Here is an 18685-nt window from a genome sequence, read left to right on the forward strand (position 1 = left end):
GGGACAAAAAATTTGGAAGAAGGTTCAAATAACAGGGCAATACAATGTAAGGTATCATTTCTTCCTCCGTAAAATGGGAATAAGTGGTGTGTAGGTGAATCTTAATTACGTAATGGTCGAAACATAAACCATCCCTGATGTTGTCATCCAAATACAGGATACTGCACCTATCTCAGCTTCTTTACCTCTTGTTGTTCTGCTATCACTGTGGTTTATTGAAAATTTAATAGTTTCTGTGTAATTGTTATTGCGCGCGCGCGTGTGTGTATGCGTGCTGAGGGAAAAGAAGGAAGAAAAGAAATATCTATAGGTGCTGGCTAGGTGAAAGCCCGAGGAAAGAGTCCTGTCTGAGCTCCTGCTGATTCCAGCTGCAGTCTCTGCAGGCTGGCTGCCTACTGGAGAAACAGAGGGAGGAGACTGGGGCAGCAGAGGGGTGGAAGCTGCTCCGCGGGGCAGCCCGGGAGAGCGCGGGCCAATCGGAGCGCGCTTCGCCGGCGGCCAATCACGGGCCGCCTAGCCCGGCAAATCTGCCCGGCAGTGTGGGCGGGGCTGCCGTGAGTCCGGGTGCCGCCGGTTACTCTTCTGAGCCCCTTCAGGAAGCACAGGGCAGGAGGTGTGTGTGCGGAGAAGCCGGGGGAGGGAGCGCAGGCAGGCCTGGCTTAGGTGCCAGCCCAGTGACATCCACAGAAGCCTGTATCAGGCTGGTGATGGAGCGTCCGGGAGCTCACGTATGTATAGAGCCACCGGCTTGTCTATATGCTGTGTAGGCACCTGTCTTGTAAGTGGCTACGGGCGTGGCTGCTCGTCGTACGTTCAGTTTCTGTAAGATTTATCTCTAGGGGCCTACCTTTCCAGTGCTCCAGAGCAGAACATAAGAAGTTTAACGGAGCCGGCAGTGAGCAGATTAAAGGAGTGGAACAGCGGCTGGGCCTGAGAGGGTGGGGACTGCGGGTGCTGTGGGGTAGAGAACCACCTATTTGTCCTGTCTCCCTGGCAGAAAGGTATTTTGGTAAGACTGGAGTGACAAAGGTGGACCTGAAATATCTAGAGAGCCTGGGCATGATGATCACTGAGTGAGTGGCACTCGACAGAACCTGGACAGTTTGTTGACTGACCGAGAGGGATGCTGGCAGTTAGGAAGGTAAGGAGGAAACTCAGGATGGGGACCATCTGCTCCCCCAACCCCAGCGGGACAAAGACATCATCGGAGGTCTGCAATGCCGACTGGATGGCCTCGCTGCCCCCTCACCTCCACAACGTGCCCCTTTCCAATCTGGCAATCCCAGGTATTCCTCTCTTCCTACTTGTTCCCACTGTGTTCGCTTCTGCCATTTTAGTGTTGTTAATGGGTTGGGTTGTTTTCTATTGTGCTGATAAAGTAATTGTCCTTAACTAAGTAATTGACCTTAACTAAGCCTCTTTTTATTTCCAAACCAAAAACTTAACACTGAAGCAGCTACTGTAAAGAGATTTAAGTACGCTGCATCATTGGCAAAAGGGACTGAGGAGAATAGAAGCACCGTTTTTTGTCTTTTTGTTTTGTTTTGTTTTTACTTGATAACCTTATTCTAAGACTATTATCTTCTAATGTTGGGGTCAGGGTATGTGAGGGTTGCATTTACTTGAATCACAGAAAAAAAGGAGGGATCAAGGGTAATGAATAAAAAGTCATTAATAATTTTAGATCTGGATCAAAATTAAAACTGAAAAGTATTTCCTTTCTTACCTGACCTTGCATATTGGAGAAAGAAAGAAAGAAACAAACAAACAAACAAAAAGATTAGCATTAAAGAATAGGTTCAGAATCAGGACTGAGTGTAAAGACACATATTTTCGTGTTTGGAAAAGCCAGAAATAGAGAATGCAAGCACTTGTCACAGGTAGTCATTAGGTGTGATGAGGTGGTGGTGTTTGAAGCTTTGTCTATATATACACAGGTGTCTGCCTGACAGATCTAGAACCACAGCCTTGAAAAGCACTTCTGCTCCAGCTACTGTCTCTCTTCTAGGAGTTTTATACCTTGGCATCACTCTCATTAGATTTGTTAAATGGGTCCTCTTCCTTCCTCTCAAAAGCCAGTAAAAGCATGGTTTCTATGAAGGACATTTGAACTACAATGATCTTGGCCTAGTATGCTGGGCAAAGTCCTAGATGCTGGTACTTGGAAAGCATTCCTAGGAGCAGGGAGTGGACTACTGCCAATTCCTTCTCTCACCTGGAGACATAACAATTGACTTCACCCCTAGACTACAAGACAAACTCCTCAGCATTCCTGGGAACAGTCTGCCTTTTTGGTGGCTGAAAGATGACCTCATTCAACCCCAGATCTTTGCTTTCTATGCATGAGGAAGAGCAGTGCTGGCTTCAGATGCAGCCTTTTCCTTATTTTCTTCTAATTTTGGAGATTTTCCAAGTTCCTTGTCCCCATGGGCTCTTGTTGCTTTTGAGCATGGAGAGGGCTGCTAAATCTCTTTATAGTTATGATCACTTGTACTCTATCAGCCAGTGACTGCAGATCCTTGGGAAATGTCAGATGGTCATACTTCAGAACAGGTCTTTTCCATGTTTAATTGACACCTATGGAGTCATCATTGGAGTGATGCACAGGCCTCTTTTAACATTAGTCATTTGTCATCAGGCTTTCTGATGGTTTGTTTTGTCAAGTGGTATGGCAAGTAGTATGTGTTTGCAAACAGAATGACATGTTACACAGGCCCTAAATGGCTCTGTCATTCAGGGCATGTCTGGGGTAGGCTGGGGCTTCCTCCTTCCCATTGTACTTTGAAAGGTTCAGACCACAGCAGCAGCTCTACCTGTGGCTTGACAGTGCACTCTGACACCATTACTCCACAAAGGAGCTGGACATTTGTTCTGCAATCTGTAGGGTATCTCACAGTGACTACAATTGCCAGAGTTGGCAAGCAACCAGAGTCTGCTGCTGTAACTGGAAATTCTATGATTAGCTGCCATTGAGTACACAGGAATTTGTTCACCCTTCTTTGTAAAGTTTGGTCCTTCTAAGCAATCAATCAATCAATCAATCAATCAATAAGAGCAAGCAAGCAAGCAAACAAGCCTTGACTTCTCAAAAGATGCTGAATTCACTACAATGACTGTCCTATTCCCAGCAGTAGAAGGGACATGAGTTTATGTATATATGAGCTTCAAGACGGGAAAATCACATATTAAATGTTAGCCACCCCTTCTGCACCCCTGCCCCACCACTAGTTCTCTCTCCCTCTCCCCAACCTCAACTTTAATATTCCCCAGATAAAGGCTAGCAGTCAAGTTCTGCCAAGCCTTACTAAAAAATACAAAAGACATTTTAGAAAGTGGAGGTCAACATTTTCCTACTCCATCCTCTCTTCCTCTTCCCTCTCATCATCACCTTCGTTATAATAGCTATTATTTTCTGAGCACTACCATGCAGCACTCACTAGCAGACGTTACCTCAAATCCTTACCCCTCCACGATGTATCACTACCTTCATTCTGGAAATAAAGAAATTACTGTCCAGTGAGAGTAAGTAATTTTCTCCAGATCACACAAATAGTAAATAGCAGAACTAATATTTAAGTCTCTGTGTAGCTGACTTCAAAACCGGTGAACTCTCCTTCTGCCCTCAAGGGGACCTTGGGAAGTGCAGAGCAGCAGTGTGTGTATGGGGGGCAGGGTAATCTCTAACTGAAAACTAGTTTTCAGAGACCATCCTCTGCAGCAAATGAAAAATTTTTAGATTAGGTGGTCTTTATCTGAGTGATTATGTATCACTGGGAAGAGACAGATAGATAGATAGATAGATAGATAGATAGATAGATAGATAGATAGATAGATAGATAGATTCACATACATTATGTATACAGAGTATATAGCTAAGTGATATATATTTCACTGTTCATAATTGGAATTGTAAATAGAATTTTAGAATTAGAACACAGTAAGTTTTAAATTCAAATTTAGTAGTGAGACCTATTATTGCGTGTATGTATGTGTGTGTGTATGTACGAGTTTGTGCTCGCAAGTGCTGACCTACGGTGTCTATAAGATTGGATCGCATCTGTAAGGACAGGGCTGGCTCAGCAGTGACATGAGAAAAGGCAGGGAAAAGGCACAGGTTCTGGAAGTAATAGCAGACCCAGAATGGAGTAAACTATGTCAGATTTGATTGCATCTGCTGCATTTGCCTAAGTCATGATGGGAGAGAACATGTGTGAGTGTGCCCTACTCCGCAAAGCCTTAATATATTATTTTACTTCCACAACTGTTAAGAACACCTGTTAATGACCGGTATCACTGGAACATATTGAAATGTCTTGGAGAAGAACCTCAGAACGATTCTCACTGTCAACCGTATAGAATGATTATAGACTCTAAGGGTAAAAAAATCTGGAAATTGCAAAAGTCAGATTTTTAAATTGAAGCTTTAAACTCTACAGACATTTTCACTGATGTTGTTGAAAGCATGATATTCTTTATGGACAAGTGGACTGATAGGAAATTTTTTTTCCTATAATGTACATGGCTTTTCAATGAATTCCTTTTCTTTGTATATTTTAGTGCTACTTTTTTTTTTTTTTTTACCATGTTCTTTTCCTTCTTTTTATTAAAGGTAAAATATTTGATCTTGAACAAAGAGCCTTGAACTCAAGAGTCTCAAAATTTGATATTGATGATTCTGGCTGTGTAATATCAAAGAAATATCCAAATCTATCGGGACTTAGTTTCCTCATCTGCAAAAAAGATGTTGGAGTAAATGAAATATAGAGTCCTTCCCACATTAAAAAAATTCTTAGATTAATTTTTTTGTTGTTCTTGTTGCTACTTCTTTGTCCCAACGTAGAAAGAGATAAGAAGAAAAATTGGGTCATTTTAGGTCTAACGGCCATTTCTTTCATGCCTCTTCAAAACAAGCAATTATTTTTGCCATGTGCATATAAGGATTCTCAATTGCTAGAATAAAGCAGGATCCTCTCACTTTAGCATCCTGAAACGGGCTGTAGATTAGTCGTTCTAAATGAACAGGCCCCGAATACATTTTAAGAAGCCTTGTGTGTGTGTGTGTGTGTGTGTGTGTACATTCACCATATACAATTTAAAAAAACTAATTGGCGTAAACAGAAATGTAAATAAATATTATAGAAACACACAGAATGGAAAGATTAATTCCAAATTTTGAGGTTAGGAACTGCTTTTTTGAAAAAAACAGCATTTGAAGAATGGTCAAAATTTCAAGGGATGTGGCTTAGTGGTCAGGGTTGGGAAGGGGACTTTCCAAGAGAAATAAATGAATTAAGCTAAGGGACAGGAGTATATTGGACAAATAACTAGAAGTCTTCCTCTCCTGCCCCTCAAGAATGCTTTGTTAATAACTTTATCATAGTACACTGTCTAAGAACTTGCACACAGAAAATACGATTATTCCCCTTTATAATCCTAAATCCTAGTACAGGGTAGCAGCTTAGTCATTGGTGACTGTCAAGTGAGTAATTTAATGCATGGAACTGGAGAATAAGAATGTTGGAAATGTGGCGTGCAGCCACCATCATTTCCAACTGTGACCAAAGCTAAACTAAATAGATTGGTTAGGTTCACCTCATGTCTAGCCATATGAAGCAATCCAAACATTTTCCAATTTCTTGTTATTTTGCATAATATTCCTGTAGCTATAGATATGGCTCATCACTGAGCCCCATTAGAAAGGAAAATTCTGAGGCAGAATAAAATGGTCAGAAGAGTCAGAAGTATAACTTCTGTCCTAGGAACAATTCTTTCACCCTGCATCCTTTCTGCCTTCCTTCTTCCCTTGTCAAATTTGAGCTTGTCATGTTTCCTGTCTGGCTGCAGCCTCAGCCTGCTCTCATTTCTCATCCCTCTCTTCACCCTCATTCCACTGACCTGGCCTGGACCCTGGCATCTCCCTTTCCAGTGTCAGCCCTTGTCCAGACGCTCCCCACTGCTCTCCGATTCCCAATGCTTCTCTGTTCTCATCTTGTTGATGGTTATCCCCTTTCTGGAATCCTATCTTTTTCTTGTGCAGTTCTGCCTTTGGCCACTGGTGATTTCTATAGCTCTTTTCCTGTGGTTTCACAGTCTCTTCCCATAGGTGTGACATGGAGACAAAATCATTACCAGGGCAAGATGAAGGGATAATTATTCAGATCCTGCTTCTGGAAGTTGGACCAAGTATGGTACATCTAAAAGAGATTTAGGGACGTAAAAGGGTATACATTGTGGAACAAGAAGTTTGGGTCGGCTCCCCTTTGAGGATAGCATGAACCAAGAGTCAGCGCTAGAACAAACCCATTCTCCAATGGAAAACCAGGGACCAAACTGAATTTTCCAGAACTGAGTCCCTCAAAAAAAATCATGTGGGACCAAAATGGTCTCTTAAGTGGGAAGACAGTTTTTTTGTTGCTGTTTTCATTTTTTTTTTTTTCCCTTGGGTGGTCATTATGAGGAATAAAAAAGAGGCTATAACTTTGGTGATCCCATTAGCAGATTTCTCTTCCAAGAAGGCTTTTTCCTAGATTTCCCCATCCCCATTCCCAATCACACAAAAGCCATAAGTAGTTCAGAAATCACACATGTCTATAAGAAGCAGAATCATGGATTGGTTAAAAATATTAAGGCTAGAGCCACATTGGATTTGAACACCAACTCTGCCCCTCACAACTCTGTGACCTTGGGCAAGTTACTTAACCTCTCTGTGCCCAGTGTCCTCTGTAAAACAGAGATAATAATGGCACCACGCCATTTGGTCAGTATGAGAATCAAATAAATTCTTATAGCATACTTAAAACAGTTCCTGTCACAAAATGAGCACTATATAATAATGGCAATAATAATAATGGCAATTATTATTATAATGTCTTTTTTTACATTAATCATGACATTCATTTACTGAAAGCCTGTGCCTGGAATGGACAACAAAAAAGAGGTATAAGATGTAGTCCATACCCTCAGGTAATTTATAGTCCATTTAAGGAGCTGACCTTCCAATTAATCCATGTGGCTCAGTGTTTTCTGTCTGATCATATCAGGGCAGCTTAAATGTCATCCCCTCTAGGGGACTTAGTTAAGGGAAAGATACATGGAAGGTTGCCCAGGATGTGAGTACCAAGGGAGCCTTACATGCAGTATGAGTGCGGCTGATTAAGAGAGCCAGAAAATCCTCTTTAGGTACTTACTCTGTCCTCTCATTCCAAGTTCAGCTGTCAAACTTTGTCATGTCCAGCCTTTGGGAAAAATTCAACCCTCTGTGACAAGGTTGTTAATTTTGCCTCTGCTCGCCTCATTTCTCCATCATTTGCCCTGCTAATCCAGTTATTTGGTTCCCACCCATCTCAAGAATAAGAACATTACAAAATAGAGATTGTATAACTCCTCCCTTAGCCATTGAAATAGCTTCATGATCCCTCTAAACATATACATCACCCCCCCACACACACACACACACACTGCCCATCACCTAACACACATACATGCATACACACTGAGCCTCAACCTTAGCCTCACCCTAAAGAGAGCCCAAATTTTAATGCCTTTTATTGTTTACCCTTTATAATGATCCTGCAAAACATGCCCACTGCCATTTCAGATCCTAGGAGCCTGCTGCTGTTTTAGATGTGCTTCTGAAGCTGAGATTTCCATTTCTAACACGTGGTCTGACCTGACTCCACACCGTGACAAAGATTGGCTCCACATCTTCCCCCTGCCTCTAAGAGCTTATGTGCACAGGCACACTGGAGGCAGTGTTAGTGAAATGCTTTAGCATCCTGTAAAGGAAAGGTGCAAACCATTTTGCAAATGCCGAATAACCCTAATTAGAGTTTCAAACCAGGCTGCAGAGGAGGGATTATTTATAGATATTGTAATAGGTGGGTGTGTTTGTGTGTGTAAAAAGAAGTTGAATATAAGTCAAGAACCAAATATAGGTGGAGGAGAACTATGACTAAATCTGTGTGAGTATTTATTCACATGCTTGAGCAGGGTTCCTTCCACTTTCCCATATCCACAGGAATTTGGATTACACTGCTATACACCTGTGAAGATCAACCACCACCTGGGAGGATTCCATTAGTAGAACTTTAGTGCCTCCAGGATAAAATAGGTTTGGCCACAGAGGACTGCGTTGCTCTAAAAGAGCTGTCTAATTGTGTTATCTATGAAGTATTGGCAGTCTTTCTTAGATTCATTGTCTACTAAGGATCTGACATTTTCTAAGAGAATAGCAGGGTTTTTAAAAATTTCCAGTTATTCTAGAACTATTGGCTGTAAGGCATTATATCTTCTCAGAGAATATTCTGTCAATATTTTTTCTCTGTACAGAACTGACACAATCAAACGAAGGAAAAAATAGGAAGCATTTGTACCCTGTAATGCAAACGTCTTGCCTTTCAGCAGTAGTCTGCAGTAATGGTGGAACTGAGAAATTTCTAGACTCTGTCAGACTGAGATGAATATTTTATGAACATGCATGATTTGAAGACTTATATACTGAAAACAGTATTCTTAAAGTACAATTGAAACCAGATCGAAAAAAGTGTCAATATGAATTCTCAGATAAAGAACAGTGTTTCCCTCCTCCCTGGGTTTGGGTTCAGGTCACCAACCTGCCAGGAGGTGCTCACTCACATGGATCCTCATAAGAATTATATGAGCACGTGGTGTCAATTTGGCTTTTGAAAAAGTGTGGCTGCTTGCTTATTTCTTTCATTTCATTTTGTTCTCATTGTCAATATTTTTAAAATATATTTATTTAAAGGAAAATCATTTATTCAGAGGGTATTGAGTGCCCTTTCATGCCAGATACTGTGTTAGATGAGGTTAATATAGAAATTAATAAGATTCTTTTCCCTGCTCTTCAAGAAGTTATGATCTTAGAAGAGAAAAAAGCCAAAATTCAAACACTGTGGAGAAGAATGCACAGGAGACTATAACATTCATAAAACCAGTACCCAATTCTGTTACTGGTAGGAGGAAGAAAGCTTGGTAGACTGTGCTTCCAAGAGGAGAGGACCCTTGGGCTGAGTCGTAAAGAGCACGTAGTAAATATCCAGGTGTTGCAGATAGAAAGAAGAGCGTCACAATGCAGAGTTAACATGAAGCAAGAGGTTAGGGTGACCTTGAAGAAACCAGTGCACAGACTTCATTTAAAGAAAGAAATGGAGATGAGGCTGGAAATGCAGGCTAATGAGCTTTCTGTGTCATTCCAAGGTTAAACGTTAAACATTATCCTAAAGGCAAAAAAGCAGCCATTGAAAGACTTGTTCAGGAATGGATAAAAGCCCTAAAATAACTACATAAGAGTGAAGAAAAGCAAAATGACTCATCAGTTAACAGGGATGTTGAGGAGTAATATGAGAATTCATTATTTCTTTCATTCTAGTTAACACATATATGTGGATTATCTCCTATATGCCAGGCCCTTGCCCTATACACTGGTGGTTCAGTGATGATAAATACAGACATGGTTTCTGCCTTCAAAGAATATACAGCCTAGTTGGGGAAATGGGCATTTATCGAGCAGTTATGACACAATACGCTATATGGGGTAATTGAGGGGTAGAGATTACTCCCGGAAGAAGCATTTGCCAGGGGCATTTTAACAAGACTGGGGAGTCCAGAGAGGCCTCCTGGAGGAAGTGATGAGTAAACTGCAATCTGAAGGATACACAGGAATTAGCCCCGGAATAAAAGAAACAAGGGTAAGAGTGTTCTAGGAGAGGAAACAATATGGGTGAAAATCTTGAAGAGAGAAAATGTCCCGTGTAAGAAACCAAAATAGTTTCAAGGAAGAGAGACACTGAGAGGTCTAATAAGCTATGTTAAAGTGATTTAGCTTTACCTTAACAGGCATGGGAAGGGTGATAAGCAGATGAATGACAAGATAAAGTTTTGTGTTTTAGAAAGATCACTCTGGCTGCAGTTCACAAAAAGTATTAGAATCAGAAAGTGCTATAACTAGGGAAGCCACTTAGGTTGCTGATGAGGTCATCCACGTTGGAGATGCTGGCCTGAGAAGGAGGGTGACATTGGGGACAAAGGAAAAAGGACAGACATGGGAGATACATAGGAAGAAGTACCAACAGGACTTGGTGACTAATTGGAGGGTATATGGGAAGGCATGACTATCTTAGGTAACTGAGAGGAGGGTGATGCATTCCCAGAAGCAGGAATACAGGAGAAGGATTAGGCTTAGGAGTAGTGGAGGGCAGCAGATATGCTTAGTTTGGGGCACACTGAGTTTGAGGTACCTGTGGGACATTTCAGATTGAGAGAAGGACATATTTGGCACCCAGTGGAAACGATTTCAGAGCTAAATCTTATATTTCACAGTTTACCAACCAACCCCCACCTTCACTCAAAGCTACTGTTATATCCAAATAAGATATTTGAGTTTGTAATTAGTGTCTTTATTTTATATATATTTAGATTTTAACCAATTTTACTTCTTTCAAGAAATCTATCCTGAGCTTTTAGTCCCAGATAAGCAACCCTCCCAAGCACATCTAGCATTCTGCTTGTTCTACATGAATTCTGTCATTTCTTGTTTAACCATTTCCACTACCATATTGGCAGCTTGTGGGTGGGATGGGATTAGCTGTGTGCACCACATCACAACCCAGATGTAAAATGGAAACTTTTAGTTACTTTACTACCTCATAAAATACCATCCATTTCACACCCTGACATTCCAGGTTACTAACACCAAGAGGCTCAATAAAAGCAGAATTTTGTAGTAGGATATTTAATTTAATGTTTATTTTAAACTTTTCTTGTTTTCCCTTAAACTTCATATTATTATTTTGTGTTCAAAACTGAAAGGTTGTTCAAGAAAATGTGGTTATTTCATAATTGAGAAGCCTCTTCAGGGGATGATCAAGTCCTTTCTGTGAGGTGTTTCTATACCAAAGATGATACCATCTGTTCAGACAGATCAGGGTACTAATTAGCAAAATAGAGCATAAATTTCTTATTAATTACCTATGCAGTGCCTTATTTTGGAGTTGGGATTGAGATCTCTTGGACATTTGAGAAAGAGAAAATCTTTCAAAGGAAAATAGATACCTGTTCATGTATAGAGGGCTTTAAAATGCCTCCCGTACATGGAAGTGAAAATCCCTTGACTCCTAGGAGGTTGGGTCAATTGGGAGACTATCTAGAGCAATGGAATTCCCATGATGCCCTGCAGAGTCCTAGGGAGGCTTGGTGTCCCCCAGGGCAAATCAAGTTCAGGAGTGGGGACTCTCTGGTTAAACCTATAAGCAGAGAAGCTCTACTTGTATTTGTTTTTACATATAAATACTTCATTTGACAATACTCAAGGTCTGAAAGTACCCTGAAAAACTCTGATTTACTCCAGCTCTCTAGCTCATCCAGCCAGTTGGGGTGGACCAGGACTGGCTCTCTAGATTCCCAGGAAGATGTCTGTCTTAAGACGGCGGGATGCCCCTGGGCCTCTCAGCACATAAAAAATAAGTTGATCAACATCTTCTGCTTCCAAGAATTCTTCCTTACACAGTTGTTTTGTTGCATTGTGAATAATTATGAATTCAGTATATACCTAATTAAAAATTAAGTTGGCCACATAGCCCTCTCAAATTTTGCTGGCAGTTTGATGGTTATTGTTAACATTCTCCCACGTGGCCCATATGACCCATGGAAAATAATCAAGTCTGATAGTTGAAGTTTATCCCTTTGGGTTGGCAAGGTTTAAAGATATTATTCTTTGGTTTAAGAAATTACCAAATGTTTCCCTGATCTTGAACCTTGCACTCGTTTTGGCTATATTTTGTATATCTTAAAGATGTCATCCTTTCTGCACTTGTCAATATGGAGTTAAGTTCTCTACAAATGCTGCATTTTTCCCAAGGACCTAATTCAGGTGTGTGAGATGGGAGACCCCACCCCACCTCCTCACCCCACTCCCCGCCCAAGGAGATGTTATTAGAAGATGATATACACAGGCATGAATTGTAAGAAATCTACTCTCTGGGACCTTTCCTTTTAAATTGTTGAATGCTATGTTTTATTATAGCTCCTCCTTTAGTTGTCATTTCTGGTTTATTTTTGTCATCTGTGTTTCCTAACACATTTTTTTTTCATTGACCCAGATAAGTCAAGCTAGAAGGTCAAATGGAGATAAATGGAGCTGGGTGTATACAGGTGTTGGGAGTGAAGAAGAAGAGGTACAGCGAAAATTCTACCTGTTTAAGGAAGTTAGGTAGACCAAAGAGAAGTTTGGGAAAAGATCAGGAAACCTAGACTGACCTGTCCTAGGCAACTCTCTAAACGGCTATTCATTCAAGGAGTTATGCTTGCATTTATTCTCTATATATGTATTCAGAATCTACCATAAGCCAGAAACTTATGAACTGTAGAGATGTGAGCATGAATTAGACATGATCCCACTCTGAAATACTGAGAATTCGGTGTCAGTGACAGATGCAGAGATAATTACCACACAGTGTCCTAAGTTCATCAAATGTGAACAAAATGCCATGGAAGCACAGGACAAAGAGGAGTCAAGTGAACTCAGAGACAAATGATTATGATCTGTGTCACATTCAAGTAATTAAAATGGAAAGGCAAGGGACAAACGAGATTTTTCCCAAAGACTGCAAGATTTTTAAACAAATCTTTTCCTATATTCAATAACTACAAGGCCCACTTCTCATATATAACTTTGCAAATGAGTATGTTCTTAGGTCAGGCCACAGAAATATTTTAACATGCAAAATTACAAACTGTTCATACCAAATTTATTGCAATATTCATAGAGATTAAACACTTGAGTTGTAATACAAAATATTTTTCTACATAAGCTGCCTTAAATGTCGTCAGCATTTAAGGACACATGCTCATTTTTATGTCCTTAATATTTTTTATCTTATATCTGTCTTTAATTTTTATTCACATGGGAGACAGTAGAGAGAAGTAGTGCAGAGTGTGGGTTTCCTTTTAGCATACCAAAGATCAAATCCTGGCTACTCATTACATGACCTTGAATAAAAAATTCCTTTAGTTTTCTCATCTGTAAAATGGAGATAATTATAATACTTATCTCACAAATGCAAGGTTATAGGAAGCACAGCTCACAAGACCCATGTTTGGGGTTTCTCAAGATCACCCTTAATTCAGTATTTGCTAGAAGGACGGACAGAACTCATTGAAAATTGTATACTCACAATGACTGTTTATTACAGCTAAAGACTGCAGATTAAAATTGGCCAAACGAAGAGGTACTTAGGGCAGGTGTCAGCAAAGTTCCAAACGTGAAGCTTCCAGTCGTCCTCGCCTCTGGAGTCATGGATAGAGGTACTTTCCTGGTATCGATGTGTAACAATATGCACAAAGTACTACTAACCAGAGGAGCTCACCTGAGCCTTGGTGTCCAGAGTTTTTATTGAGGCTCCACATGACCAGCGCCTCCAGAGGCTGAGCCTATGCCCATGTGACTCAAAGCCACTACCGTAAATCACATCCTTAGACTTTTTGATATGGCTCCAAAGCTCCCCAGGTAAACAAGGATTCTCTTATCTGACAGGATATTCCAAGGGCTTAAGAAATTACTTCCCTTCCAGGGCAAAGACAGACTTCTTTTTGGGCAAGGTTAAATTCTTCATTACCCAACAAAGCTCGTTTAAGAATTAAACTAATACCTATAATGTGCTTAGAATATTGTCTAGTGCAAAACAAGCATAAATTTTGGACATATAGCTGTTATTATTAATCATTCTTTTTGATTGCCTGATATGTACCTAGATTATACTAGCTTCTGTAGGAAATCTTTAAAAAATTAACAAGGCGTAGTTTATAATCTTGTAGAAGAGATACTAAAGTTTAAATAAAACTTATAAAAGCAGAATGTGGTGTCAGTGGAAAAGAAAGGAATTGTGATAGGGACCTGGAAAAGGGAGCGGTTACTTCCAGATAGGGGTTAAGGAACAGCTACACCAAGAGGGCACTGGGAGCAGGACAGTGAGGGATGGGTAGAGTTTTCATATGGGAAGGAAGGGCATCCCAGACAGAGGGAACCAAATGAATAAGATTAGAGATAGGAACACAAGGGCACATTTAGGGAACAGAACAGGCCTGCCATGGCTCACTGTAGAAATGACAGGAGAAAGAAATAGAAAAGGACTGGAAAGACAGACTTCAGCCATTTGAGAGAGGTTTTCAACACGTTGCTGAACACTTCACACTTTGTCTCGTAGACTATGTATAGGGATCCAGTGACAATTTATGACCAGAAGAAAACTCTGAAAGAAAATATGTTGTCTTTTTCATGATGCCAGTCTTCGAACATGCTCTTTCTTTCTTTCTTCCTTTCTTTCTTTCTTTTTTTTTAATTATGGTGACATTGGTTAACAAAATCCAGTAAGTTTCAGGTATACAATTTAACAGTAAGGCATATATTAATACATTGCACTGTGTGTTCACCACCCATAGTTAGATTTCTTTCTGTCACCACATATTTGACCCCCTTTACCCCAAATACCTCCCCCACTCTCTCCTCCTCCCCACCTTCTGGTAACCACTAGTCTATTGCCCATGTCTATGAGTCTCTGTTTGTTTGTCTTGTTCATTTGTTGCTTTTTGGTTTATATCCCACATATAAGTGATATGTGGTTTTCAACTTTTTCTGTCTGGCTTATTTCACTTAGCATGATTATCTCGAGGTCCATCCATGTTGTTGCAAATGGCAGTATTTCATTTCTTCTTATGGCTGAGTAATATTCCATTGTATATACATACCACAGCTTCTTTTTCCAGTCTTCTGTTGTAGGACACTTTGGTTGCTTCCATGTCCTGGCCACCATGACTAATGCTGCTATTGAACATGCTCTTTCCTCTACCATAGCACTCAGTGGCCAATTACAATTCGTCTTGTAAGAAACAGCTCAGGTACTACTTCTGTGCACACCTCCATTATGGGACACACTATACACCATCGGGACCGTTCAGACTGTTCACCTGTCTTTCTGCTATATGTAACTGTGTCATCTCTATACTTGGTGTCCATATACTGGTACACAGTATACATAAGTACCTTATGGAAAAAAAGGGAGTAAAAGAGACAAATATGGAATCTTGAAAAAGCTACAAAAAAATTACGCATAAAGAGCTGATAGTTCTAGTTAATTTAAGGAGAAACTAGGACACACAGAAAGTAATAGTGCCTAGGGTGAAACAAAATCTTATAACTGCTTTGCAGAGTCTTCTCAAGGTGTCCCAAGGCTTTAAAAATAATAATAATAACAGAGGCAGAAGAAGAGCTTACTTATGTAACACTTGTAAAGCACTTACTAGGTACTTGATATTGCTCTACTTGCTTTATGTCAACCCAGTTAATATAACTCAGTGATGTAAATATTACTATTATCTCCATTTTACAGGAGAAATTGAAGTGCAGAGGAGTTAAGCAAATTGCAACAAAAATCTTGATAACAATACTAGAATTGTCAAAACTAGGTCTTGCCAAATTCACTTAATTTCATTTAAATGACATTCATAGAATTGAAGATTGATTTAGTGTTGGGGTATATCTTTAATTCCCTTTGTTGGTTATAATAAAGAGTAGTTTTCTTTTTGTTCGAGGCATTTGTTCCCATGTCAGGACTCTAATGCCTGAGGATTCATTGACGATGGCCATGTTTAAAGGACTGCCTGCTAACCTGTTCCGACTGAACAAGTCACTTTTATTTTTTTCAGGACGAGACATCTAGGAGGCTTTTTATTGACTCAGAACAAAAAGCAGCCCAGTGGTTTAAGTGATCTGTGTAGTAATCACCCAGCAAGGCTCCAACAGAGAAAAATCTTTCTGCCTCTATAGGGAAAGAGCAGCCAAGGCTTTTAGCAGGTGTGTAAGCTCGTCAGAACACTCGTATTCCATGGTGGGGTGTGTTTTCATTTACTTTCCCCGCTGTGTGTAATGCACAAATTTCCTTTAAACCTATCATTTTATGTAATTTAGACTGCTACTTGTTGGGTTTTCCCTCCTCCATTTCCTCTTTCCTCTGTTGGAGCACCTGGCTTAGTCTTTCATTTACAGGAAGGAGGAAAAACCCTTCTTGTACTTGAGGAGATCTAGCTGAGGAAACCCCCACCCCCCATCTCTGTCACTCTGCAGTTTGTCAAATGAATCTTAAAGTAACCCTGCCCTTTGAAAATCACAGCCAAACTGGGTGTCTATGAAGGTGTGTTTTTTCAAAGTCTCCACCATAAATTTCATAAAAACATCCCACAAAGCATTGAAACGCTAGCCTTTGGAGTGAAGGGAACTGTCACAGAAACACTAAACAAAAAGTCAGCTGCTGACACATGCATTCAGTCAACATGCACATCCAACACTAGCCAACTGGAAGATGGTCCTTGTGAAAGTAAGAACCGGAGTCTGCATGAGGGGAAAGCATTTCTCTAGCAATCCAACAAAATTCCCAGATAAGCCTAAAATAAATAAATACCACCTCAGGCTGGGGAATGATTTTCATTTTGCAAATATGGTGAGTTAAATCTATAAGCATAGTTTCTGATTAAGTATAGTAAGTATGAAAGAAACGTCTTATTTCTTTGTAGTGATTAATAATCCTTGTTAAAATAGGGTCATAAATTTCTTTAAAAACTAGCTGTTAATAAGTTGGAATCATCAATTCCTAAGATAGAAGAAATCCTAAGACTCATTTCACTCACCTTCTTAAATTTGCAAATGGAGAAACTGAGCTCTAGAATTAATTTATAAATTCATAAAAGTAATCAGAGCAGAGCCAGCACTGGAGTTCAAGGTTCTGAGCTGCGAAACTGCAAAAGAAAATGTTTCCTCAACTAAGAGAAGGTTAGAGTGCCCTCGTGTGTCCTCATATGCCTTTACAAAATTTAAAATCAATTTTTAATTAAAATCAATTTTCCAGCATTGGGGTGAGAGTCAGGCATTTAGCTCTAAAAACAAAAACCTTGTGATCACTATGTTATTGAAAATAAATGCACAATGCATTTGATTTGTTTAATCAGTAAGGATATGAAAGCAGTACTATTCTTAGAGAAGCTTTGTGTGGATTCGGGTCTGACAGGCCTGAGTTTCTATACACAGCAGCCACTTGCAATCTTTGTAACCTTGAACTAGTTGCAAAACCAATCTGAACCTCAGTTTCTTCAACTGTAAAATGCAGGTAATCACTGTCTTGCAAGATTGTGGCAGAGATCAAATGAGATCATGTAGGTAAAATACCCAGCCTCACATTGGATGCATAATAAACACTTGATAAATTGAATTGTTATTATTCTTAGACATGAGCCCCCACCAGGTATCACCAGTGAGTTTATGATGAAGAAGCCGGGGTACAAATGCTGGAGAGGGAAACAGCGTGTCTTTGGGATGGTTTTAGCTCTTGGATTAGGAGTTTTCCATAAGCTCTGGGGATTAAAGGTAAGGAGGATGAATTTTAAAGGAATATGTACTGAATATGTGATTCCTTCAGATGGGGAAATTTAAATGGAGCTAGGGCAAATGGCTTTCACATTGATAGAAATGTGAGGTAACACCTGGTATGAAGCGTCCAGCAGTCAAGGAAAAAGCCTCTACTATGATCAAAAATGTGAAAACCAGATCCTATTTATGGCATTAATCCAGTTCTTTTAGAAGTCTTTATTAATTGAGAGGATAACCATATTAAAATCAATAAAAGCAGAGGTAGAAAACAATAGCTGGATGAATTCATCCTTTGATTTTTAATTTCTTTAACTATTTTATGAAACAATCTCTCTAAGCTTAAGTGTTCAGCAGAATTGCAGTAAATCGAGTCCTTTCTCCCCAGTGAACTTTCAAAGCTTCTCTCCTGCCCCCCAGTAATTCTCAGAGCCATCCTTTTCAGACGTGTGAGGTGGAGATATTACAATACAAGAAGACTTGGCCTTTAAATGTCAATGAAAGTGTAGAGTCTGGTGGTTCCGTCTGTATCTTCCACTAGCATAATGGAGAATTGAGGGGAATCGTCTAATAGTGTGTGAGTGGACAAGGAGGCAGGCTGAAAGGAGCACATCACCTATACCTCTATCTTTTTGTTGTGATGTAACTGGGAGAAGGAAAAGAAAGATTGAGCTGGACTCTGTTATCTACTTACTCTAGATATCACGCTCATGGAGAGGTTTGTGTAGATTATCGCACTGCAAGAGCAGAGAAAAGTCTGCTCAGTTTGCAAGCCTCGCCCCTGGGGTCACGCACACTTTCTGAGAATCTGTTTCCTTTAAATGAGGCTAATGCAGCACATGAGGCTCAGGCATTTATTATTTATGAGAAGTTCATCATTGGGCCCGTCTGTGGTGTGGAGGAAGGGAGTCACTGCCGCTGAGCCTCTCAGCAAGGCAGACATGCAGCGGGGGCAGCAGTGATAGACCCCGTAGAATGCGGCATTCCATACCATCGCTGTGCTGTGCTGCGCAGTGTGAAGCTTGAGCTGGACTCTGTGCTCATAAATCTTTAGTCGACTAATGAAAAGATAGCCCCTGCCTCAGACTCGGAAGTCTCCTATTTGTGCAGATTAACTGGACGATATGTTTTCTGGCTGCCATAGTATTTGTGGAGCACTCCATTCCTGGTGTTCGTCTCTTTTTGTACTTTATGCTTTGACCCTTTATACATTATTTTTCTTCTTAGAAAGCCCCCTAAAAATCTATGTTTTTTTTT

At 40.2% G+C, this 18685-nt stretch overlaps 1 protein-coding gene across 3 annotated transcripts in view; it reads left to right on the plus strand.

Moving 5' to 3' along the window:
- Positions 1-399: 399 nt before the first annotated feature.
- The window catches only part of PLCXD2 (phosphatidylinositol specific phospholipase C X domain containing 2), a 46849-nt gene continuing 28563 nt past the window's right edge, over positions 400-18685 (plus strand). The window contains exons 1-2 of one of the 3 annotated variants that reach the window (XM_039857046.1): positions 400-613; positions 998-1286. In XM_039857046.1, the coding sequence (XP_039712980.1) occupies positions 1124-1286 (163 nt within the window). In that variant the 5' untranslated portion in view covers positions 400-613; positions 998-1123. Of the gene's footprint in view, positions 1287-13208; positions 13321-18685 lie in introns of all 3 variants that reach the window. The other 2 variants (XM_039857047.1, XM_039857045.1) reach the window with 2 other exon arrangements.

This window comes from Pteropus medius, unplaced genomic scaffold, assembly GCF_902729225.1.
Source record: "Pteropus medius unplaced genomic scaffold, Ma_sr-lr_union100, whole genome shotgun sequence".
Taxonomy (NCBI): domain Eukaryota; kingdom Metazoa; phylum Chordata; class Mammalia; order Chiroptera; family Pteropodidae; genus Pteropus; species Pteropus medius.